Genomic DNA, 24,227 nt, shown 5'->3' with positions numbered 1-24,227 from the left:
CTGGAAGGCGTGCAGCTCCCAGGGGAAAACAGAGCCCGTTTTTACACCTTCGAGGACCACAGGAGGGGCAGCCCAAAGGGGGGATGTGTGAGGCAAGGAGCCCGAGACAGCATCTCCCTCCCAGGACTGGTTTTCCCCCTGTTTCCCCAGCACACAAGAGAAAAGAAAACCCAAGGCAGTGAGAGCCACAGGCACGGCCAGTCCAGACCTGGAGAATGGCGTTCCCCTTCCTCCCCAGGTGGGCTGGGCAGCCGCCGTGCCCACCCTGGACCCCCCGGCAGCAGCCAGCTCCTGCCCCCCCAAGGGAAGAACAGTCTCAAAGCATCCCTGCTCCCCTCTGCAGCCCAGCTCCCTGTGACTCATCACAGCAGATGAAAAGCCATTTCCAGAGGCATCTGCCCACTGCCATGGCTGGACAGGGGCTCGAGTCACATCCACACAGCCAGGCAGTCACCAAGGGCCCCCCCCGGCACCACCAAGGCCCGGAGCGGGAGGGGATGAGGCTGCAGACACAGCCTGGCTCCCGTCGGCACCACGGCACATCCCCAGCCAGACACAGGGCTGAGGAGAGGATTCAGCAGGTTCCTGGCTCCCCCCCACCGGATCCAGCCCAGGCAATTTCCTTCCAGCAGGAACGTCACGCTCCAGGGCCCTTCAGTTATGACTCAGAGGTTTGAGTGGAAGTGAAGGCTGTAAGACGATTATGTATAATTTTCTTTAAAGGATGCTCCATCCTTTCTCCGCCAAGGCCGAGCGGCACGTCATCTCTGTACTTGCGCCAGTGATCACCCCACTGCTGCTGGGATCGGGGAGGAGGGACACGTGGGGATGGGGGTGGTGGGAGAGCCGCTTCTCCTCTGAAGGAGAACAGTGGGGGTCCACCTCGGACCCCCTGCGCTCCTCCTCATCCCTGCGGGCTCCTCTCCGCTCTGCCCCCATCCTCCAGCCCGGCAGCCACGCACAGCACGTCCTCCACGGGTGAAGAGACATTTGGGAAACAAACGCTGCAAGGGGACATGGAGGGGGGGTCACCTTGTTCAGACAGTCACCTCCAGCACCCACCTTCCTCTGCCCCAAGGGCTGGTGCAGGGGAGCGGGATCAGTCTCGCTGAATGCTCAGACACCCGAAGCAGCGAAGGCGGCAGGAGCCCGGCCCCGGCGCAGAGCACGGCCCCTCTGCCTGGTGGGGACCGGCCGTGGCACAGCCTCACCAGTGCAGAAACAGGGAGCAAAGCGCAGGCTGCAGCGGGGCAGCACCCAGCAGGCTGGAGTTAAACCGCATGCTTGGAAATTGGGTGGCAAGTTGAGCGCCTGCACGGCCAGCGACCTGGCGCGCTCACCGGGGAGTGGATTTCTTCTCCCAAAGGCAGGCTTAGCTGCAGCCCTGGGCCCAGGCAGGAATTACCTTGAGAGACAACCCTGCTCCTTGGTCTGTAGATCAAAGGTGTCAGTCCAGGCTAGCGAGCTGCACTCCCGCCTTGCTGAGAGCTCGGGCATGCCGTCCCGGTGCCGTGGTTTGGACACTCCAGCACCGCAAAACGGGGTGAGGTACCGCGGCTTGGGCCAGGGGCTCAGAGCCAGGGAGGAAGGGCAGGAGGGATGCGCCTGTCAGCAAGTGATTCTGGGTTCTCTAACCAAGAATGAGCAAGTGGCTCATTCCCCCATGGCCCTGCTGGCGAGCAGTCCCTGTCCCCTCCCCACATTTTGATGCAGCTCTCGGCTACCGGCGTGTTGCCGCTTAGCCGCACGCGTCTACCTTGCCATGGGAGCAGACAGGGACTCGCTCGCCGCGCACCCAAGGCTCTGGCTGCCAGAGCTGATGGCACCCACTGCGCTCCCTGGGGAGGGGGTGTCCGGCCCTGCACCCCCCTGAGACACAGGGAGCCAGCTCCTGGCACAGCTCACCAAAGGATGGGGTGCCCTGGAGATGTCACCTTTCGGAAAGGGACCGGCGAGACGAGAGGCTCAGGAGCACGAAGCAGAAGTGCCGGCCGTGCCCCGCTGCACACATTGACCCTGTTGGCTCCCGAGCCCCGAGGAGGGGGGAGCCTTGCTGGGCAGGGCCGAGGTGGCCGAGCTTCAGGAGCCCTCTGGAAGAGGAGGGCACGCTGGCCCCAGCGCTCCTCCAGAGCTGGGGCTGTCCCCAGCGAAGCAGCTCGCGTGGGTCAGGCTGCAGCCCCAGAACAGCACAGCCCGGCTGGACCCACCCCAGAGTTCAGGGTTTTTCCTCTTCTCCATACACCCCAACTGCACATCTGTGGAGCCTTGAGCCACCCCTTTCAGAGCAAAGCTGAACACTTATCCTTCCCCTCCCTCAGCTGAACTCAGGCCAAGTCAATTAACATTTCTGACTAGGAAGGAAAGAAAAAATAAATATCCAAACAGTTCATTTGTCTTTTGTGTGACTCTTCCCTCCTCCCCTTCCCACCCTGCTTCAAAAGCACAGTCCCGGGAGTCTATTATGGATACCAAGGAGGGAGGGGGAATTGCAAGCTAATTTTACCTCCTTCACCAATGACAGTTGCTGACGTTCAAATTAATGAAAATAAAAATTCAACATGGGATGAAGTCTTGGCAACTGTCTGCCCACGCGGAAGCCAGTGACCCAGTGCTGTGTCTGTTCGAACAGCTATATCCTACCTTACCATTACCAGCTGAACAGTGCTAAAAATAAAATAAATAAAAGGAGGGCTGAGAAAGGCATTAAGAACGTGCATGTTCATCCTTGCCACCTCTCACATTTCTTAATGGCTCCATCCAGCTCATTCAGGCACAAGAAAGGTTTCAAAATAAAACCATGAAGAGCTTTTGAATTGCTGTGTTTGTCAGACACAAACACGCGTACATGATTTGCAGCTAGAAATGCACCTTTTCAAGCACCGGGCTTTACTTAAGGACTCCAGTCCTGGCTTTATTTTCCAGCCTCAGACTGAATGCTAAGGGAGCAAAAAAACCCCAAAACACAACAGAACAACAGAATCAAGCTATGAAGCCATTTGCCTCTGCAGGAAGACTGGGCTGCAGCGGAGGAAGGGGTTAATAGAAGGGGAGAAAAAAAGCAGAGCACAGCCTTCTAAATGTGAAACGCAGCACAAAAGCAAGAAGCAAGATGCTTACATCCATTTACTGCGTACGCTGCCGAATAAGAAGGCAGCCGCTTCTGGAGAGGATGTGCTGTCACGTGCTCGGTGCCACAGTTATTCTCTCCTCAGCACTTCCCTCGATGAGATGTTTAACACCGATTGAACCAGGGGCATGTAACATTTGAAGCTTTCTATAGAGCGGCATAAATCTTTAAATAACTCTTTAAAAATAAAAGCACATTCTCAAAGCCCCTTCTTCCTCTGAAGAGCGCAAGATGTAATGAGGTTCTGTCTTCTCCCCTCCCAAACTGAACACCCACTCCCACCTATGAGTCACTCGTACTCTTGCTCTCGCTGCCCAGCACAACCACAACTGAATTGATCAGTCATTTACAAGGTTTTTTTTAAATTTTTATTTCAATATGGCGTCACTGCTAGAAAGGTAACACTCGCATGAAGCTCGGCAAGTTCAAAAGGATCCTGCAGAAGACTTGGGTAAAAAAAAAAAATACATACTAACATTTCTTCTCCATGCAAGCTGCCCCCCTGCCTGCGCCAGGCCACGCAGACCCGCTGTGCCCGAGCGGGCTCGCCCTCACCCCCACGCCTCCCGGGAGCTTGTCGTGAGCGCTGCACTCCCAGGGAGGGGACCTCTGTCCACCAAACCCTGAACTTGTGAACTGCACCTTCATAGCCCACCTCACCAGCCCTTTTTTTTTTTTGTTTTTTTTTTTGTTAGCAGCCTTATTTTAAGGGATCTCTACAAGTCCTGTGAAAAGCCTGACCTCCATCACAGCCTGAGGAGAAGTCCTAGGGTGAAGTCAAGAGAACGATGCACCACAGTGGACCAGTTCTCAGCTCTTCAGTGCTTAAATCCAAATCAAATCGGTTCCTGCTGGGCTTGAGGGCACACTGGACTACGCTTTCTGTCCTTTTTGGGTCAAGCCAAGCCAGAGGTAACTGGTCTGAGGGAGAAGAATTTGTTCCATGCTCAAATATGTTCCTAAATGAAGGGTGGTAAATAGCCATACACCTTGACCTACCTAAGCCAGGGCCCTGCCTGACAGCGACGGCTGCTCCGGAGCAGCACGGGAACATCCAGTGTAAAGAAATCCTCCTCCTGCCCTGGGTGGTTCCCTGGGGACCTCCTGAGCTCCAGCCCACATCTGGACAGCTGTGTTTGATAGCCCCCAAAGAACCCACCCAATTCAGTCACCAACACTGCAACAGCGTAACACCCAAGTGCTGGAAAGAGGACATTCAGACTGGCTGGAAACAACGCTTTATTCCACTGTCTACCTAAGCAATTAAGCAACAGCTCTTGAAATAACTGGAAGGTTAAAGCCCATCACCATTCACCAGTTAAGTTAAACCAAAATCATGTCCAGGCCAACCACCTTGGCTCACTGTAACATGGGAAGTGCTGGTCTGTGGAGCCACAATTAACCTTTAGGTCTCTAATCCCTCTGAAACAGCACAAATTACACATGAGAACTTTTAAAAAAAAAAATCTTCCAGCAATTTGCCTGTCATCTTCTGAAGTGACAGCTCTTATTTGGGTTTAAATACTGCTGTTTGCATTAGGAGTGTATAATAGCTGATATTACCACTCTGGAGATGATCTACTACCAGAGCCACCTGCCTGGGGGGTACATCCAGCTCAGCTGCAGACACGGCTGCCGGAGCAGCACCGGCACGGGCCAGGCCCAGGCCAGTACCGCTGCTCGTGGGGTGCAGCCACAGCCCCCCATGGCAGGAGCAGACACCGACAGTCCAACAGCACCCGCGGGCATGACGCGGAGGGCTCAGCACCAACCCTCACCCCACCGAGAAGGGGGCCTCGCACGGTGGTTTTCCAAATGCAGAAGGTAACGTGCAACACCCAGCTGCAGTGCCGCAGCCCAGAGACCCTCAAACAGCAACCAGGACAGACAGCTCTGTCCTGGGCCTGCTGGACACACAACCGCTCGCTGATGTTGGAAGACTGCCTGAGCTTCCACTTTTTAATCACACTGAAATGCATAAACCGGACAGCAGTGCAGGCTAATCACCACTGGAAAAATTGAAAAGAAACAAAACATTTTAACTAAGGTGAGAGCAGGCAGGAATGTACCGTCTGTTCAAAATCAGTCGTGAGGCAGGTCTGCAGGGGTGGGCTGGATTTCACAAGCTGAGTAGCCCACTCAAAGGTGTCACAAACCATCTCCCTCTGTAGCATGCTGAACCCCTACAGCCACCCTTTGCTTAAAAATACAAAGCCAAAAACTAAGGAATGATTCCCTTGCAGAACGAAGTTATCTGCTTTGGAAATAACACAACTGTCTTGAAGATAAGCAGGGTCCTGATGAAGCAAGGAGACCATCCTGCACTCTCCAGCCGCTGCCGTTAGCTCAGGCCATGGGAAGCCCAAAAGGGCAGCGGCTTTGGGGCCCAGGCTAAGCTTCATGCTCTTCTTCTGCAGCCATGGCTGATGGGAGCACGGCTTCCTCCCCACACAGCTTGTCAGGACTGCCCAGTGCTCTGCTAGGTCCTCTAAGCCCTGCCTCAGCTTCCTTCTCTGCAGCTGGGAACGCACAGGGAAGCAACAGAGTACCGTCAGAGACATGCAAATGCTTGTTCTCCACACTGATGCCAAAAAAAGGCAGTAACAGGCTGTTCTGTGGTCTCTTGGGTGAGCTACGAGATAGTCAAGTACTAAGAGCAACAGACCCACTCTCACAGAGATTATCATCTTGGAAGGCTGGCCCTCCAAGGGAGGTTACAGGCACACACAGACCAACCATACTTTCCTTACGCCTCTTGAAGCCAGTTCAGAAAGGAAACCGTAAAATTAGAAAGGATGCAAGTGATGCTGGTTATGGATTTTCAAGCCTCATCATTGCCCTCAGGCCCCACCGTCTGTGACAGGGCTTCCAGCCCCAAGACTTCTGCAGGATTATGCCTCAGGCACTCATGCAGGGGATGTTCCCGGCGGGAGCTCTTGCAGAAGGAAATGGCTAACCCTGACAACAGGGAATGAAGCTGGCAAGTCCTCTTCTGCCCGTCTTCTGCACTTAGAAGGGCCCTAGCAATCAAGTACGTGCTTCAAGGAATCTGTCATGTTTTTAAGAGGATCCCTCCTTTCAAAAATCCTCCACTAAGCTGTGAGGGAAGGCCTGGCCCTCGACAGATTCTATCACAAAAGTCTGCGGGATGTAAGAAGAGAGCAAAGGACAGAGCTCTGCAGGTCACCCAGCTGGCACTGGGACATTAGTCCTATTAGAAAAGGTTATAAATTATCTGACTGCCACCAGTGAATCAGCACTTGGAAACAGATCTATCTGACTTTGATGAGACTCCCCTCATCTTGGCAGGCTCCACCTCCGACCCACCTCCGTATCCGTTTGGCTGAACATCTGAACAGCCACCCCGCTGGGGACTGTCACCCAGGGATGTCGTACGGCACGGGGCGCAGGCTGGCTTAGCGACCAGGGCTCAGAGCAGCCTCTCCCCTTCTCCCCTTGGAAGGCGCTGCCTGGGAAGCCAACCTGCCTTCAGGTTGTTGCCCAAAGAAGTTTCAAGCACTGGGTACAATTTGAAGCTTATTACAACTCAAGGCCTGACACTTTATTCTTCCATGATTGTGCTTCAAAAAAGCAATTGCCACCTAGCCAGAAAACCAAGAGAAAACCAAGGTCTTCATATGCAAGATTTGGTGAAACCAGCCCTTGCTTTTACTCAGGTCCACAGAAGCCTACCAGGCCATCATTAAGAAAAAAACTAAAGCAGTCTGATTAACCTTAAGCTACAGAAAGTAGGGTTTTTTGTATCATGAGGAAAGGTCAGCTGCAGGTACCTCTAATCACACGGTGGTAAAGTAAATCAGCATCCCTACAAGTAGTACCCGAAACCTTCCCTCCGAACCAATTATACTAGGCTGGAGCAATTAATCTAGAAACTCATGTTCTGTTGACGGAGGCAGGGAGAACACAGGCAGCAGGACAAAGGAACTGCTGCCTTGATGACGCAGTACCACTGCTGCAATGACTAAAGCTGAGCAGTCTTTGTCTTTAGTCTTACCACAGACATGCCCTTCAGCCTTCTGCTCCCAAGCTACATGGCTTACAGGTACAGAGAGGCCAGAGGAGGAAAGCTACTTGATTACCACCGCTTTGTAAGAACTGCATGGTTAAAACCACACACCCGCCTCTACTTACTGGTTGGCTTACCTTAAAACAACAGGAAATCCCTAATAAAGAAAAAAGCAATTCTGTAACCAGATAGTTACCAAGACTGGAGCAGAAAAAAGGTCTGAGTGTAAGGCTACAAGCACTGTTCTTCCCCAGATGTGCCATCTACTCTGAACACTGAGTCATTTTAGGGCTCTGCTCCAAAATAACTCAGTCTAGCAAAGCTGGCCAAAAGAATGAAATGTGCTAAACAACAGAGTCCAACAGGAGCAAGCTATTGCTGGATGAAGGAAGGAAAGTGGCCCATGGGTAACACGCAGGAAGGGGCATCCTGGTTGATCCAATAAAGGACCAAGGCATCTGGAGCGTCACTGCTCACTCGCTGTGCGTCACTCACACCACCTAATAATCAATAGTCTCCTCCACTGCTGGAAGGATTATTCAGACCTTGAGGCCTTTCCTAAAAAGCTTTAAATGGACAAAACCCAAGCTACTTCTGCCCTACCCATCCCAGCATCATTCTCTCCTACCTGGTACTGTGAAGTCCTGAGTGTAGATGATATCATCTTCAATGTCATACAAGTCCTCATCATCATCTTCCTCATTGTAGCCATGCAGATCTTCCAGATAAGGCACCGCCGTCATACTTCTCCACCTGTCCTTTGTTTCTGGGCTGGGAGGTATGGGCACCAGAGCCTCTGCCTGAGCATGTTTCTTACGAAACCAACTGCAAAGAGTCCAAGAGCATCACATCAGCATCTCAGAAGCCATACAAGCGGCCTCTTACATTTTCACCACACTTTCACAGCGGGGGGGGTTCCAGCACCAGACTGTCTCTGGGACATCTACCAGCGCTGCGTGTGGGCACTGAAAGTTTCCCACAAGTACAGCTGGAGCCTCCGCACGCCCAGCGATCCTCTCCTGAGTGCAGGTGGGAACAGCAGTTCCTCCAGACCGAGGCCCTTCTAACATGCCCTTCCAGCCCACACACCTCCTGCTACTCCTTGTTCCCCAAGCAACACGTCCCGCAGCAGCGAGAATCAGCTGCCTGTGGCTAGCAAAGGAAGAGCTCAGGCAACGGCCATGCACCGCCCCCTCCCCGGTAAGTGGCCTCTGAAGGTGGTGTGCCCAGCAGCCTGGCTGTCCCTGTTAGCAGGGAGGCTGTCTTCCAGAGGCACTTTATCAGGCTGTTACTTACACCTTGCCCTGGAGGGTCATTCTACACGAAGGAAGGGTCAGAAAGCATCACAACCTCCCACATGTAGGGCCACCTCTTGAACTGCAGCCTCCCTTCCTGATAAAACTTTTGAACTGGCACTGTTATCAACCCCGCTATTTCTATACTGCAGGTTGGATGTCAGTTAAGCCCCTGGGACCTGTTCTTCCTGGTCTTTGCACAGTAACAAAGATTAAAAAAAAAGCCTCACCAGATCAACTGCACTCGTGTGCTCACCTTGCTAAATATTATGTAGATGCCACTTAGCTGCACAAAGAGACACTGAAGCTCTCACAGTGGGAGGCAGCCTAGAAAGTGTAAGCTTCCTTCCCTGCTTTCAGACTTTGCTTTGGGATACAAAAGGGTGCTGCTTTAAAAAGCAACTTAAGGTCTCTCTGAAAACACACCTCAAAAGCAGAGCAAGATCTAAAATTATCCCCTCACGGCATATTCACTTCTCAGCCTGATGACTGCTGCCCTAGACAAGCCTTATGTGACACAAGCGCTTTCCCCTCCTTAGTTTGCACAGGCATCCAGTAACTTCTGGCTAATAATCACTGAGGAGGGCCTGAAGCCAGTCACCAAAGAGCTCTTACAAACCTGAGCCATCTGTTTTTTATCACTCCTGTTCCAAATTCATTTTAGCAAGTAAGGGCTGGATGCATCTCCTGCACAGAAGAACTGTAATTATAATTTTGTTCTAGTCTTACATTGCTTTGACAGTAAGCCTAAAAAAAAAAAAAAAGGTGGCATTCTAACAAAACTATCCAGCAAAAGTAAGGAGTTAGGTAATAAATAAATGAAAATGTAGCCATTGGGACAAATCAACTAGGATTTAAAGGAGGAATGAAGCCTTATCCAGAAACCCTGCTTCACAATTAGTATCTTTAAACTGTTTTCTCTGCAGAGATTGAGTTTTAAAGTCAGTCTACTACTCTGTGAGGAAGACAGCATCTTGCTGTTTGCTGTAAGAAAGAGTGAAGTAGTCCCTACAGTCTAAAGTTTTAAAAGGAAATGTATTTTGGTTAATCACAGAGCATGTCAACATCATGCAAAGAATCATGTTCCGTCCTTCCATGCTGTCAGTCTGGATGGATGCACAACACCCCAAATAGCGACGGGGCTGGCACATGCCAGTTCCACGCTGATGCCGATCTACTGGCAGCTCTTTCACGGTCACACCACGACCGTACTGGGAGCTGCAGTGAAAGCAGTGTATTTTAGGAAGGTGACAGAACTGACTGCAGATCTAATTTGTCAAGTATGACCTCTGGTTCAGGAGGTGGCATTACAAGAGTTAAGAAAAAGGTCATCCCAGCTACTGGACTGGCAGGAAGCGAGCAGGTCCAACATAACTAGATGTTGGCCAACAGCTTGAGCAAATCCTGGGGATGGCTTCCTTGGTGATGCGCATGGCACACAGCACTCCTGATCATCTGATTTCCTCTCCTTGGGAGACTGCTTTCATCAAGGAAGCGACTGCCAAGATGGCAGAGTCAGCCTGAGCCGATCCAGCCGGGCAGGATCATCTAGCACAGGGTCAGAAGAGCCGACACAGCCACCGGCTGTATTTTGCCAGGAGCACTGGAGTCTGAGGGATCAAAACTAAACGCTGGGGACCTAAGGAGAACGGCCTACACAGGACAAATGAGATTGGGATGACTGCCATTAAGAGGAGTATTTTAAGGGGAGAAAGCCTAGAAGTCTACAGCAACTACTGTTTTTATTTTGCTGTATTTCAGCTCTGCCTCTTTCTTTCCTTCTGTCCTACTTACCAGGAGAGTAAAAATAGGTTTTTATTAACAGCAGAAACCTGAATCACTGTACTCTAGTCATAATGATTCCATCCTCTGGGAGGTGATTTCAAATACTTGCATATGCATATATGGTAATGAGGATATAGAGTGAGAAGAGAAATTCATTGAAGTTCTAAGAAAAATCAAAGACCTCTTGGAAGGAGCCTCAAGCAATTCTGTAAGGAGTAGCAGAGTATTTCCTGGCAAGCAATTTTCCAGCAGGGACAGATATTCTGCTTTCTGCACTGGTGCTAAATGTTATTAGTGAAGATTTGCTCTTCAGTTGAGGACCACTGGCTCCATCAAATGCCCTAATCTGGCTCAAGAAGCTACTGGCCACTGACTAAGCCAGGAAGCAGCCACTCTCCCATCAGTCAGCGATGCAGATGAGGTGTCCCTCCTCACCCTGCCTTCACCACTGACCCTAAAACGGGCTGGATTAGAGTACTGCTGACAGACCGCCCCATTTCACCACTTATTCCCAGTCCCACTGATGTTTTCTGAGCCAACTACACTCCACAAACATCGCCATTTACCCAGTGCTTGCAGACTGCTGGTTTAACACTAAGGGAAAAGAAAAGCTTTTGCAGATCTCAAAAGCGCCCCTCACCCAGAACATCCCCGGGAAGAGGCAGATTCCTCTCTGGTCTGCAAAACACTTCTCAGCCACTCCCAGCCCTTCGAAACAGAGTGAAAGGAGCAGTAGCAAGAGATCATTTCTTACTACTCTGCAAGCTCGCTGAGAATGTCCGCAAAGCACAAACTCCAGGCAGCAGCAGCCCAAGTATTAATTGTGATCCTGCCAATTAAGAAGCGGTATCCAGATGGATTGCTATAATCTACAGGGAGATAAGACAGCAAGGGTCAAGGACTGAATGAAAAAAGGAATCTGGGTTGACCAATGCCTAATAAGCCTATCTGGTATGCAGCTTCCAAGCTTGAATTTCTCATCAGAAGTCATCACTCCACTCTTTTCAAGTTCTGGTATAAGCAAGGTTAAAATAAGAATCAGTAAGCACAGCTGCAGCTTCCAAATACTTACAGCTAATTCACTTCCCATTCCAGGTCACAAATGTTTCAGTTTGCTTGTTTTGTATATGGACAATTTTCTCTAAAACCAGATGCCAAGCTGCAGATCACCACCCTGCCAGCAAGGATCAGTTATGAATGATTCTCCACCTCCCATGACACCGTGTAAGGGCTTCAAGCTTACTGGAAGGTCACTGTCACCACAAGAAGCAGCTAACAGCATTCCGATTTAATTCAGTCCTCTCAGACAGACACGGAAGACACACAACAGTACGCCCCGGGGAAAGGCAACACACGCTAGCAATAAATCTATAGCAGCGTCCCTGCAATCACTGCTCCAAACCCTGTAATATCAAGAGATGTCCAAGTTCTTAAGTCAGGTTCATAAAAAAAAAAAAAAAAGTGAATAAGAAAGAGAAGCAGTTTTCCCCTAGCTGATGCTGGGACCAAAGGTGACACCCTCCAAGGAGAGGTGTTCTGTGCAGGGATGGAGATTCACTTTTAACATGCCGTACATCCGTACATACACTGGTGCATTATGAAACCAATTTGCAAAGCATGGGTAGAACCACCAAAGATTCCTGCCATGGGGAAGGCAGGCAGACCCAAGTGCCTCGGCAAGAAAGGAGAGGAGGAGAGCTTTTTTGTGTGTGTCCCCCTGAGGGGAGATTACTGCATGACACCATGGACAAGGGATGGGAAAAGCCCATAAGTATATGTGCTGCAGCAGAGGTTAAGGGAAACCCCGCTCACTCCCTCACGTGCAGGCACAGAAGTGAAGGAGCATGCTCGGTGCCTGCAAAGGAATCTACAGCAGCAACAACACAGATTTCCAAGCGGTTCAGTACCCGGGGTTTGAACAGCACGGCAGAGCATCTAACAGCTACCCTCCCAACCTCTCAGGGAGGGCTCTGGGGTGAGCAAAAGCACCTGGGAAGGTGGCACGGCAGCTTGCAGGGCGACAGGAGGAAACACAGGCCCAGTAGGTTAATTTGCACCTCCACTCATGAACGGTGGAAGTGTCTTCCCTTTCTTGCTATAAATTCTTGCAATCGTATCTATGACTGAACAAATTAAGTGTGACACTTCTGGAGAAGGAAGGCAAGATGGTTGCCTTGGAAACAGGGGACAGAGGTAGAATTCTGCATCCACTTCATCACTTTAAGTGCTGCAGCAGGGTCAGTGAATTAGTTACAAAATGCAGTATATGAGCATTAAGCCCTTCAGCAAAAGCACGGGGTAGAGAGGAAATGGTGAATAATCTATAGGGAGCAGGTTGCTAACTCCCTGGCTCTCAGCGGCTTTCCTTCACCGCCCTGTGCCCCCACCCCAGGAGTACAAAATATTCAGAGGTGAACTAAAAGCGTCAGTTTTCCATTGAACATCCTTCTATCCAGATCCTTCTGGGAAGAGTGGGTTTCAAGACTCTTTCATTGTTATTCAGGGGTCAGCTTCTGGCAGTTCATAAACTCTTAGATGACAGGCTGAGTGTGCTTTAATTCATTTCAATTTACAACTCGTGGGTCTGCACTACACAGATTGACTGCGTTTGAAAAGCCTCTGAAAGCAAAGAAGAGCATTTAGCTTTGTCCTGCTGAATTAAAACAAAGTACAGAAACATGATTTTGATGCAAGAGTTTAGCTACAGAAGTGTGGAGAGGGGAAAGGCAGCTGACAGGTATAAAACTAAGCAGACTCTTCCTACAGCATTCTTCAGAAAGGGCTGCCACTACAGGGGGGAAAAGCATTTGGAGGAGCTGACAAGAATAAAGGGAAGGATGGCCAAATTACCATCACTGGGCAATAAACACGTGCCTGGCTGCCTTCTCTGCCTCCTGCAGCTCTGTTGCTTCACAGAGCAACACTCAATACTTCCTGACCCACTGATGAAGACTTTTACCTTTGATCCCACTACAAAAGCAAGAAACATCACTTTATGGAAGGTGAAACGTGAGCTGTTTATCCAGCTCTGGATGGATCCCCAGTGCCCAGCTCCACAGCTACAGGACACTTGTGTGATGCTTCCCTTGGGATCACCCTTCCCTGCAGGGCGGGGGAACCCTGCCCCTTCCCATCGTGTGGACACGAGCCTGGTCTGGCAGCGTTTAGCTCCAAAGCAAAAAAACACTGCCCAGGACATGGGGGCTATTCCTGTTGGTTTTCAGTGCACTTTGATAATCTTGACTGGCCATATGAGCAAGGCACCAGTAACGTCAGCTCAAGGACATAAAAGGAGACTTCCAGCAGCACGGAAAGGCACCGGGTAATTCTGGTTTGAGCCAGTATCCATCTCAGCAGGGCAGCCCGGGTAAATCGCTTGATGTTTCTATAGTCTAGTTCCTGTGACTTAACACATGCTTTTGTGGGAGGAGTGTAGAAAAACCCAAAATCATTAATGACTATTACTCCCCCACACACTAGAAATCTAAGGATTCTAGAAATCGAGTCTTTTCTAAACGCTTTCCAAAAACCCTCCAACAATATCTGAATGGCTACCTGCTGCCCTTCCAATTGCTTTGTTCAATTAAAAAAAAAAAAAAAAAAAAAAAAAAAATCAGGGTCAGGTTAAGCATAAGGGCTAAGCTTCTCTTCTATTTAAAGAAAAACTAAGAGAACCAAACACTGGATTCTTTAGCACAATGCTACTCCACAAGAAGGAGATGGACAGACACATCCAAAGCCCAAGGCTGCAAGCTCTGCTGTGCTTGATGTAATTATCAGGATGCCACAGCAGGAGGAAGGAGGCAATTACTAATAGGGGAGAAAAGCCTGTTAAGAAGCACTGGCTAAGCTCTCAGAAAACTAATAAGAGACTAAGCCTTGGAAATGCTCCTGTGTTTGCAGGTAAAGTCTTTCTTCAGCCCCTCTCAGTGCTGGGGGATGAAAAGCCTCGCCACCAGCGGCTGTGCCCAATTAGAGGGCAGGCCATGCCTGCAGAGCACAGGAGATTTGCACCTGCCCTCCATGCCAGAAGCACACTCCAGTTTCTCCTGCTTTCTAACTACAGGCAGGGTCTCTAGAGAAAGCTCTTCGCCTTCAGCTGGGCAAAGCTGACGCAAACGCTGACACGTGGGAGGAGTATAAAAATCGAGCATATCAAGCTGGATAACTAGCTCAAATACCTAGCAGGTAGTGACACCTGAGAACCAACTACACTGCCCCAAGCTTAGGGGCAGTTCACTGCAGCCTTTGGATCCGCAGCACTGCTAGGAAAGAAAGTGCTTTCAGTGCCTTTTTCAACACCTGCTAATGTACTCCATGGACTTAATTCCTGACATGCTGCTTTACAGTGCTTACTGACAACGCATCGGTCTGACTGCGTGGCAAGCTGATCACCACCCTATGACTAGCTGTAATGAACAGGAGAAGTACTTCATCACAAAGTACAAAAGCACACAGTGCTTTGCTGTCTAGCTTGAAGCACTCTAGTCCTCGGTGGTAGAGTGGAGGACGGTCAGTAACAGCAGGAGCTATTGTTTCAAAGACCAGCTCTATATGGTGCTTTAAATGCCACGCAGCATTTAAGAGGCCAGGCCCAAGCAGTCTCTTTTATGGCCCACCATTGTTGGGAGGCATGTGCATGGGGAAAGGCAGTCCTGAAAAGCAAATGCCTGCTCCTATTATCTCCCAGACCCAGTGAAACAACCAATGCGCAGTGCTTGGCTACTATTAAAAGGAGTCAGCCTGACTGCTTAATTAATTGACCAGGCAGCTACATAAGACCTGCCTCCCCAGCCTCTTTGATCTTTGTCAGGGGTAGGTCGGCAGTTGCTCCTCTGCAGAGCGCCAGTGCAGTTCAAGCCTGTCAGGTTTTGTTCTGTGGCTCCTGCAGATGCCTCCCATGCCATAACATCTACCAGGGATCACCATCCGACAGCACATGGCTACCACTGATTTTTTTTTTTCCCACCCCCCAGGGTCACAACAAGAAAATAGTGCTCTTCCTGCCTGCAGGCAGCACAAAGCCAGCCCATCACCTTCCAGGTTCAGAGCCTTGTTTTTACAAGGTTCCCAAAAGCTTTCTGGGCAAGCTCGTAGGCAGGACCTCTGCCGAGCAGCTGCGGTCCAGCAGGCAGCTCTGCATGTCCTCAGAAGCACTTCCTATTCAAAGAGGAGATAAGCTAATGCAGCCTCCGCGATGAAGCATCCTTATGATGCTTTTTGTTCTTGTACTTTTATCCGCCCAGGAAATCTCTGCTCAGAGGCAGCATGTTCAAACAGATCCTTTAAAAAAAAAAAAAACACCCCTCAGAGATAACGGGGCCTTCCCCCCCCACCCCCCCAGACAATGGCAAGGATAAATGGGGAGGATATGGGGGAGGGAGGAATATGACATTAAAGAGAAAGAAAAAAAAATTTTCCTATTGTCCTGGAACACTTCTCCACATACTGATTCCATATGGAGCAAATATCAAGGGATATTTCTGTCACCAAACTGTCCAGAAAACCAGAACTAACATACATTACTAAACAGTCCTAGTTCAGTAACTCAGCTTTAAGGAACCCCTGTTCTTCTGCTCCATTAGTACTAGCTGACCTCTGAAAAAAAATATCCAGAACCCTTAATTATCAAGAACCAGTCACACTAGAAACATATTTTCAACATATTCATTATTTACCGGTTAGCAATTCAAATGCTTTAACCGGATGCTCTAATAGGAGGAAAAAAAAGCCAAGTAGAGGTTGCCAGAGCTCCAGCAGAGCTGGAGGAAGGATATCTAGTGACTTCCATGTGTCTGCTGTCAAAAGGAAAAATGAGTTGAGAGCAATAGCACAGGTACATTAGCATAAGAAGCAGAAAGAGAATGACTAATAGGAAGAAGCTGAACACTCACTTGTGCTGCCTTATCTGCTGTATTGAAAATCTCTTGGCTGGGTCGTATTCAAGCATCCCTGAAAAGAAGGAAAAAAAGTCCAGGTGTGATCACAGATGCTCTCAGCCAAGCTGAAGACAGGAAGCATAAAGCTCTACCCTTCCCTCCCACCTCCCTCCCCCAGCAGCGACCGGTGTGTCCAGTCCCTCTGGCAGCTTAGGGAGCCTTCACCTCCAGGAAGAATCTGCTGCATCCGTGGTCACAGGAAGCTCAGCACAAAATCCCAACTCCGTTGATGACTACCTGATCAAGTCTGTTCCTCAGTTTCCCCACCTGCAAAGCAGATATGACCTTTCCCTCCTTCACACTTCAGGGACGGAGGCTTGCACAGCCTTGGATCATATGTCCAAGCACATCTCCAGGCAAAGAACATCAAGACTTTTTGCATTTCACAGATAATGCTATTGAACTTTCTCCACGGAAGAGCCAAAGCTTTTGGCATAGCATATATCCAGTTGCTCAGCATCCCAGAAACTCTAGTCTACTGAAATTCTGTTCTGGAAGTACAGCTGGGGAGAACGGACCAAAAAAAATAATCCTACTGTCCATCCTTTTGCCCTAGTCAGGATTTTGATTTCTGGCATCATCTTCTAAAATAACTGGGGTGGGGGTGAGAAGAAGGAAGGAAGAGGAAAAGTAACTTATCCCCATTCTCTCTAGGAGAGGGAGGTGGATTCCTTAAACAGACTCATGAGATGCCCACTCTGCTCCACTGTCTTTAAAAAGATTCACAACTCAACAGAAGGGAAGCAGGAAATTTTGCCATATTCTTCAGAAACTAGCCAATGGGACCTAACAAGTCTCATCCAGCAGCATCCAAGATATTCTCCAATGAAGGTTCCAAGAACATATTCATCTAATGAATGTTAACAAAGCCTCACTGCCGAACATTACAAGGAGTTTTGCTTTTACTGGATGATTCCTCCTTGTTGCTCTTGAAGCACTAGCACTGGTGAGTCTTGCACAGGTAGCATGAAGAGTAAGGTTTTGAAAAGAGGTGAGAGAACAGGAGGACCCTGTCTCCAGCAACCAGAAGAAAAGCTAGGAAGCAGAACAGGCTGTCAAACAGGAGTTAAAGTCAAGACAAGGAACAAACAGTGCAGAGTGCTGGGGAGAGCCACTACGAGACCACAGTGAAAACACAAGGGCGGGAGATACATTTGGATGGATGCTTAGGAAGGGAGGGCTGCAAAGAGACAGTGTAGTTCAAGTAAAAAGTTGCAGGGGCTTTGCAGATGAGTTTCTGCAGTGCTGTTGAACAAAGGTAATGGAAGAGATAAATCACCAACAGCGTATGTGATAACAAAAGCTGATCCAGAACATCCTCCTTGTCAGTTCAGCTTTTATCACATTACTAGCAGTAATGAATATGGGCAAAGAAAAGGTATAGTGGGGAAGGACTGAAGTTATTTTCCCTCCAGAAACCAAAATAGAGTTTGTCATGGCAATTTGTAAAGGTTTATCAGCACTAACACCTTTAAGGCAATGGGGTCACTACTGATGCCCATTACATCACTGAGAAGTAGGTTAAGCATGGGAATATCTCTCCAGGCTAGAGAAGGTCTCCCGGGGTGCCTGGCCTCAGGAACGCAGGGCACCAGAATCTGCAGAGCCCATCTCCCCCAGCTCACGGGAAACTAGCACTTGCCTTGCTGGGACCATATAAACCACCATGCGGCTATGCTGGAGTTACATGGCTGAGCCTGACTGGAGCTACAGCAATCGCTCCCTGCTCAAGAGCTCTAAATTTTGCCTAGCTCCTTATCTCCAGTATCTTCTCCCCTGAACAGGGCAAAGCCCTATAAACAACCAACCAGCAGCCCAGGCTGCAGCTACAGACCAAAACCACGTGGCAGGAGGTGATCAATGCCAGTGCCAAAAGCTGAGCGGCTCAGCTGCTATGTCTGCTGCTGAGGAGCACCACTGAAAGAGTATTTTGAGATGGTCTCACAGTAAGGGTGAGAGAAGGGAAGATATGGTTGAACCATCTTCAGCAGAGAAGGGATTTGATCCTGAACCTCGCTGTCCTGCAATGCTTGTAACACAACATTTAGGTGCTTTTGCAGGGCTAATTCCAAGATGTTTCTGCACCTTAGCCGTTGTCAGGGAACTGATGCTGGAGAATGACCTCCTTTTTTCAGTGAATACTACGACACAAACTCCCTTACAGTTCAAACAAATAATTATCATTTTAACACAGCCTTTATCTGTGACTTTCTCCACAACAAGGGTCCTTACAGTGTGTGTTCCTCCTTTCTTCTATGCTCTAGCATGGGTCCCCAGCAGTCCCTGCAGCCTCCTCGGAATCACAGGACAGCTGAGGTTGGAAGGGACCTCCAGAGATCATCCAGTGCAAACCTCTCGCTCAAAGCAGGGCCAGCTTGCCCAGGACTCTGTCCAGCTGGGTTTCAGATGTCTGAGGATGGGAACTCTACACAACCCCCCTACGCAACCTGTTCCAGTGCTCAACCACCCTTGGAGTAAAAGGAGTTTTCTCACATTCAGATGGAATTTCTCCTCACCTTACAAGAAAAGAAATAATAATTGGAAAACAAGATGGGAAGGTGGTTCAGAGAAATAAAATCCCACACCTAATTAAATAACCTATTAATATGATTATTAGACAGTAGCTTCACAGCTGAGCTGCCCAAATGTGTTGGCTTTTTTTTTTTTTTTAATAGGACCACAAAGAGATCTTACATGAAGGCTAGGGGACACCAAAGCAAGTACTGGCTAGGTTGTAGCTTATTAATTAATCAGAAACAGGTAGAGTCAGGACACCCCCTTTCACCCCTCAATTTATTCATTTTAAAACCAAATTTCAATGTGGTTTTGGAATCCAGCTTATCATCATCAAGTTCAGGATAAACTTCAGCACATTCAAGCAGATATAACTAGTAACTCTTCACAGAAGCCTGCAATATAGTGGGACTGCCTAAAGGCTCCTGCACTCTCAGTTTGGGATTAATTTCACCAGGGTGCTGCAGTAGAGGAGTTGGAGCACTCTTACAAGCAGCTCACTTTGACCAAAGGAAAAAAAATAAACATGCAGCAATTCAAATACTGTCTAAGGAACGACAGGGCTAACAAAGAAATCTAAGGCATTTACCAGATGAAACCAGTACAAGCAGAGGATAAAGTTCTAAGGTAAATTATTAAGAGGCCTAACAGCACTGGTTACAAATAGCTATGGTGCAGAGAGCTGTATTGTTCTCAAGCAATTAAAAACGCATAAAGAAGATAATTGACCAAAAAGAATATTTACTTTCATTAAAGAGGACTGTATTTTGGGCAATGTTTGAAAGAAAATGGCAAGTCCAATCACTGAGGATGTACATTCATGCATTCAGCTCTGAGTCACTCATGTCAGCTCTGTGGCTGAAGTCTTGTACTGAAAAGAGACTTCAACAAGACAAAACATCATGTGCTATTCACCAGTCAAGTCATCTAAGAGTGCCTGCCCACAGTAACCACACACACTCTCTACCATTTACGGTAAAGATTTCCATGCAGTTTAACTGTGCATAGAGATGAGACACGCTGTAACGGGGCGATTCTTCAGGAGGACGACTAACTCGCAAACCTCTGCTCCTGTCATATTTCAGAAGGATTCACTGTGCCCATACATGGGATTTTGTGCCCATTACAGCAGGCCAGCAGTCTCAAACCCCCTTCACATTGTCAAGCAGCAGTCTGGAAACTGTAGACCACGAACCTGTCTTGAGCTCGTTACAGACTCCAGCCCACACACTTCAATAATCCTGAACAAGCATAGCATTATATCCTATGGTAGAATATCTAGCTTTTAGCAGACAGCACAATCTTAAGTAAGTCGTTCAAGAAGCAGGAAGATATCTAACAGCAAGAGCTAATGAACTCAACCTTTAGAGCTTCAAAGTCTCCAATTCAGATCAACATTTAAAACCACCAGTATAAAAGCAGTATAAGTCCAATTTGTAAAATGAGACAGGACTTTTTCCCTCTCCATCCTCCACAAACATAGCCTGGCGTTCTGACCAGAAACTCCCTCTGCAGGCAAACCTTGAGTCTTTGATCAAACACATGGGGAAGACTCGCCACGGGATGGGTTATAGATACCAGCCCGCCTGCCTGTTGGCTCTGGGGACTCCCTGCTACTACAGAATTAAAGCATCCCACTGACATCAGAATGCACATCCTCTCACCATCCCTGTAATGAAAGGTCATGGCAGTTACACAGAAATGAGAAAACAAAATGCTGAGAAACAAACCAACTTGCTCCCAGTCAAAGTCTGTGGCAGAGCCTGGAAATCAATCCAGACAATTAATGCAGACACTGCAGTCTCAGAGCTTTCTCTTTCAGTAAGAGTATATTAGAAAAGGAGGAAGAAAAGCTGACCTTGTTCATTTTTCTTGTCCAGAAGCAAACTGCATACAAGTTGATAAGTCATGTGCAGATGGTGACAGAACAACCTTAAGGCTATTTGTAAATGCTTCCACTCTGACACATCTTTACTGACTGTACACACAGAATCCAGAAGAGTACTAGCCCTTCTCTTTTCCATCAGTGGAGAGCATAAATAAAGCTTCATCCCTGATTAAGGAGACCAAAAGAGAAGCAGCATCCCAACTAATCTGTTGAAACACACTGCCATGTAAGTCTCTTTACAAGCCAAATACCACAAAAGCTTTAAGTCCTCTAAACTCTGCTTCTTCTGGAAAGAAGAACAAATAAATAAAAGCAAGCTCAAGGGGTAGAAAAAGTAAAAAACCACTACAAAAGTAAAACCTTAAAATGTGCACTATAGTGTTTGCTTCACAGCCAGACCAGTACTGTGGTCAACAGAGCACTTATAGCCAGAGAGGAAATAAGCACTTTGCAGCATACCGAATTCTTCCTTACAATAAAACCAGAACAAATGCTTGCAGCACTGCAGAGTGCTTTAAGAATCTTTTAAAAGCAATGTAAAGGCAAAATCAAGTCTCTAGTGAGATCGAGCTGAGCTGTGGGTGTCTGTGCTGCTCATACAAAAGCCTCAGCCAGCCATTGACAATATCTGATCTGCAGGCTTTTGATTCAGCTTCAACCTGCTGCAGAAGTAGCAGGTACCTACCAGGAAATGCAGATGTTCTGGAGGAAAAGCATGAACTAAATAAAGCATTCGGGTTTTGTCACCATAGCTACGTAGTATCACCACTGCAAGGCTCGGCCCTCATCTTCAGCAGATGCCTCGCTACCTGCTGGGCTGGGGAGATGCTCAGGACTCCACAGAGCAGAGGGAGCCGGGGCAATCCCACTCCATAATTCAACCACCTCAGGTCCACTGGGTACTCTAACCACTCGAAAAACTGTGTCAAACCAAACAAGGATAATATCAGGAGGTTTTGCTAGCTTTTGCTGCCTAACAAGTGCGTTTGACAAGACGAGGGGTGGGAGAGCTTTCCCAGGTGGGATGGAGGGAGGACAGTACAAGGAAGCCTCAGGGCTTCCTCTGCCCTAGAAGAAAGGGTCAAGCTGACAGACACAGACATCTCCCAGGCAAGCTCCTCTGACTACCAAACGCGCTCGACTTGCATCTCTGGAGTGTCCAAACACAGGAGGGATGAAGACAGACAGCAGCGAGGATGAAGGGGGCAACACAGACAGGCTGTAAGAGAGGGACTAAGGGCATCAGGCGCGAGGTTCCTGCATTTAGAGTGAGGCAGAAGGAAGAGCAGGAAATTCTGACTCCAGGTCTCATACAGGGGAAAGAGAACTAAAAAGGGAGTTATTCTGCTAATGAAGCATAAGATTTTAAGCTATCGATATCCCCAGGACAAGAAAAGAGAAACAACTGCCACACTCATTTTCCCTGAGGGACAACACTAAGTGCAGTTGAGAGGCTTATCACAAACCTCAAATGATTTCTGCTGGGTGCTTTAGAAGACTGGCTGCCTGTCTAGATGGACCACTGGATTTACTCCATTTGGGCAATTCCCAGGCTCATAAAAAAGGCCATGTTTTGAGTCAGCATTCACAAATCAAACACCACATGTAGATCAGGACATTGTTCCCTGGGGCACGCGGGTACGACATGAAACACACATCGGTCAGAAGCGCTGGGCCGTGAGCAGTAGCCACATCAGTCTCAGCAGAACGGCCACGATACCGGCTGTGCTGAGCGCAATCTGAAGCTATGCCTTATGTAATGCTTTCTGAAAGCTGTTAAAGCCAGTTAATGCTTTTTGAAACACAGGGAAATAACTTATTTTATGATCGGCACGGGGCCAGAAAAGCTAAAATAGTCTCCTAGGAGGGGGGATTGCAGGGGGTCTGGCACCTCCTGGGCGGCGGGGGGCTGGGGGGAGCCCCGGCAGCGGCGGCAGCAGCAGGCAGAGCTCGGCCAGACAGCACCACCTGCAGCCAGCACCGAGCGGGGACACCGGCATCCCCAGCACCGTGCCGCGGCGGAGGTGACCCTCCAAGGCAAGGAAGGGTCCGGGCTGCAGCTGCAGCTCCTTGCAGCCATCCACGCAGGAGCCGGGAGCCCACGGGCTGCGCAGCCTTTCCTGCAGCGGCATAACGGCGGCCGTTTGCAGCAAGAAGCGGAGCTGTAAAACGCTTCGGGTTTGTTAACCTTCTGGCTGGCCAGAGACTGCAACAGCACCGTGACCACACAGAGGACACAGCACGGCACACAACCCCCCGGGCTGACGACGCTGCTGACAGGAGGAAGGGAAGCTGACTCAGTTTGCTCACAGCGCTCCGCAGCTCTTCACCCACACTGACCTCCTAACCCCACGTAGCGCAAGACCAGAAAAATAAACTTGAAACAAGACAGCCTCATTTCATATTTGAGGTCTGATCTTTCACGAACAGCTCAAGACAGAGGAGGAGAGAGCCTGTGCTGAGGGCTGGGGAGCACCACTGCACCAGGCTGCTTCTCCGCCACCGAGGCGGCAGGAATCCTGGCCGGGATCTCCGGTGTGCTGGAATCGCATCCCGCCCGCTGCCAAATGGGCACCCCCCAAGTTGGCTGCTGTGCACAGCGTAACTGCTGCCCTGAGTAGGCAGCTTTCAAAAGCAGAGACTGTTTTGACACTAAACCTCAAACTACTGCAGTAAGTAACAGGAACAGAAAAACAAACCAAAAACAAAAAACTAACAAACAAAAGCCAAAACTCTCACCTCTACCCAGAAAGTGCTGCTACTGTTTCTATCACAGACCTGTTGTGAAAGCGAGCACCAGTCACTTTGCTCCAATATCCTCGCAACTCTAAATTTGGGGGGAAAGAGACGCCAACTGCAACTGAAGCAAACTCAGAGCAGAAGCTGATAAGGAAGGACAGCAGAACCCGACTACGCAGTATTTCACATTATAGAAAGCTTAGGCAAGGAATTTAATTGAGTGTTCTCACTTGCAAAACCTGCATCAATGCTATGATGCCATTTACAGTTTAACCTCTTGTGGGCTTCCTCTTTAGATCTAAAAGCTTCTCAGAGCACAAAAAACATAATGCAAGAATCAGTTCTTTATAGAGTAGTGACTGCAACCCATGCAGGGCTTAGTGTATCTCAGGAAAATACCAGTGTTAAAGATCTTTCAAAGTTTTGTAAGGTTCACAAGCATAACCTCTCTTCCTAACAGGATCCTCTATCTTCGCAGGATCCTTGGAGTGAAGCTCTCCCCTGGCACCATGCAAACTGAGCATTTGTTGCATCTATAAATTTTACCCTTTTAGAGTCGGTTAGGAGACTCACCTCTCAATAAGTCTGAGAGTGGAGGACCACAATCCTCTGGAATTGTGTAGTCACCTTTCCCGATGTTTTCAAATAATTTATAGATATTATCCCCCTCAAAGGGGTATAGACCCGTTGTAATGTTGTATCTGTAAAGGCAGAAGGAGAAGCTGTATGAGAAAAAGCACACAGAATGGGTGCTGAGTTCTTCTGTGACTACATAAACCAAAAGAAGCCAAGAGGAAACTAAAAGATTAATATTTGACAGTATTTGGAATGCCTCTTTAAACTTAGCCTTCCTTTATCACAGCTTCTTCATTCACATGAGTCAAAACCACCAAGACATCTCCCTGACAGGCTG

General features: G+C 48.7%; 1 protein-coding gene across 1 annotated transcript in view; it reads right to left on the bottom strand.

The window, feature by feature from the left end:
- STK11 (serine/threonine kinase 11) overlaps positions 1–24,227 on the bottom strand; it is a 43,864-nt gene that overhangs the window by 2,330 nt on the left and 17,307 nt on the right. The window contains exons 6-8 of the mRNA XM_032993452.2: positions 23,888–24,015; positions 16,129–16,186; positions 7,783–7,979 (exon numbers count right to left, since the gene is read on the bottom strand). Of these exons, the coding sequence (XP_032849343.1) occupies positions 7,783–7,979; positions 16,129–16,186; positions 23,888–24,015 (383 nt within the window). The remainder of the gene's footprint in view (positions 1–7,782; positions 7,980–16,128; positions 16,187–23,887; positions 24,016–24,227) is intronic.

This window comes from Tyto alba, unplaced genomic scaffold (genome assembly GCF_018691265.1).
Source record: "Tyto alba isolate M040663 unplaced genomic scaffold, T.alba_DEE_v4.0 Super-Scaffold_20000042, whole genome shotgun sequence".
Lineage (NCBI taxonomy): Eukaryota > Metazoa > Chordata > Aves > Strigiformes > Tytonidae > Tyto > Tyto alba.
Note: the sequence above shows the minus strand (reverse complement) of the source record. Positions and strands in the feature narration are given on the sequence as shown.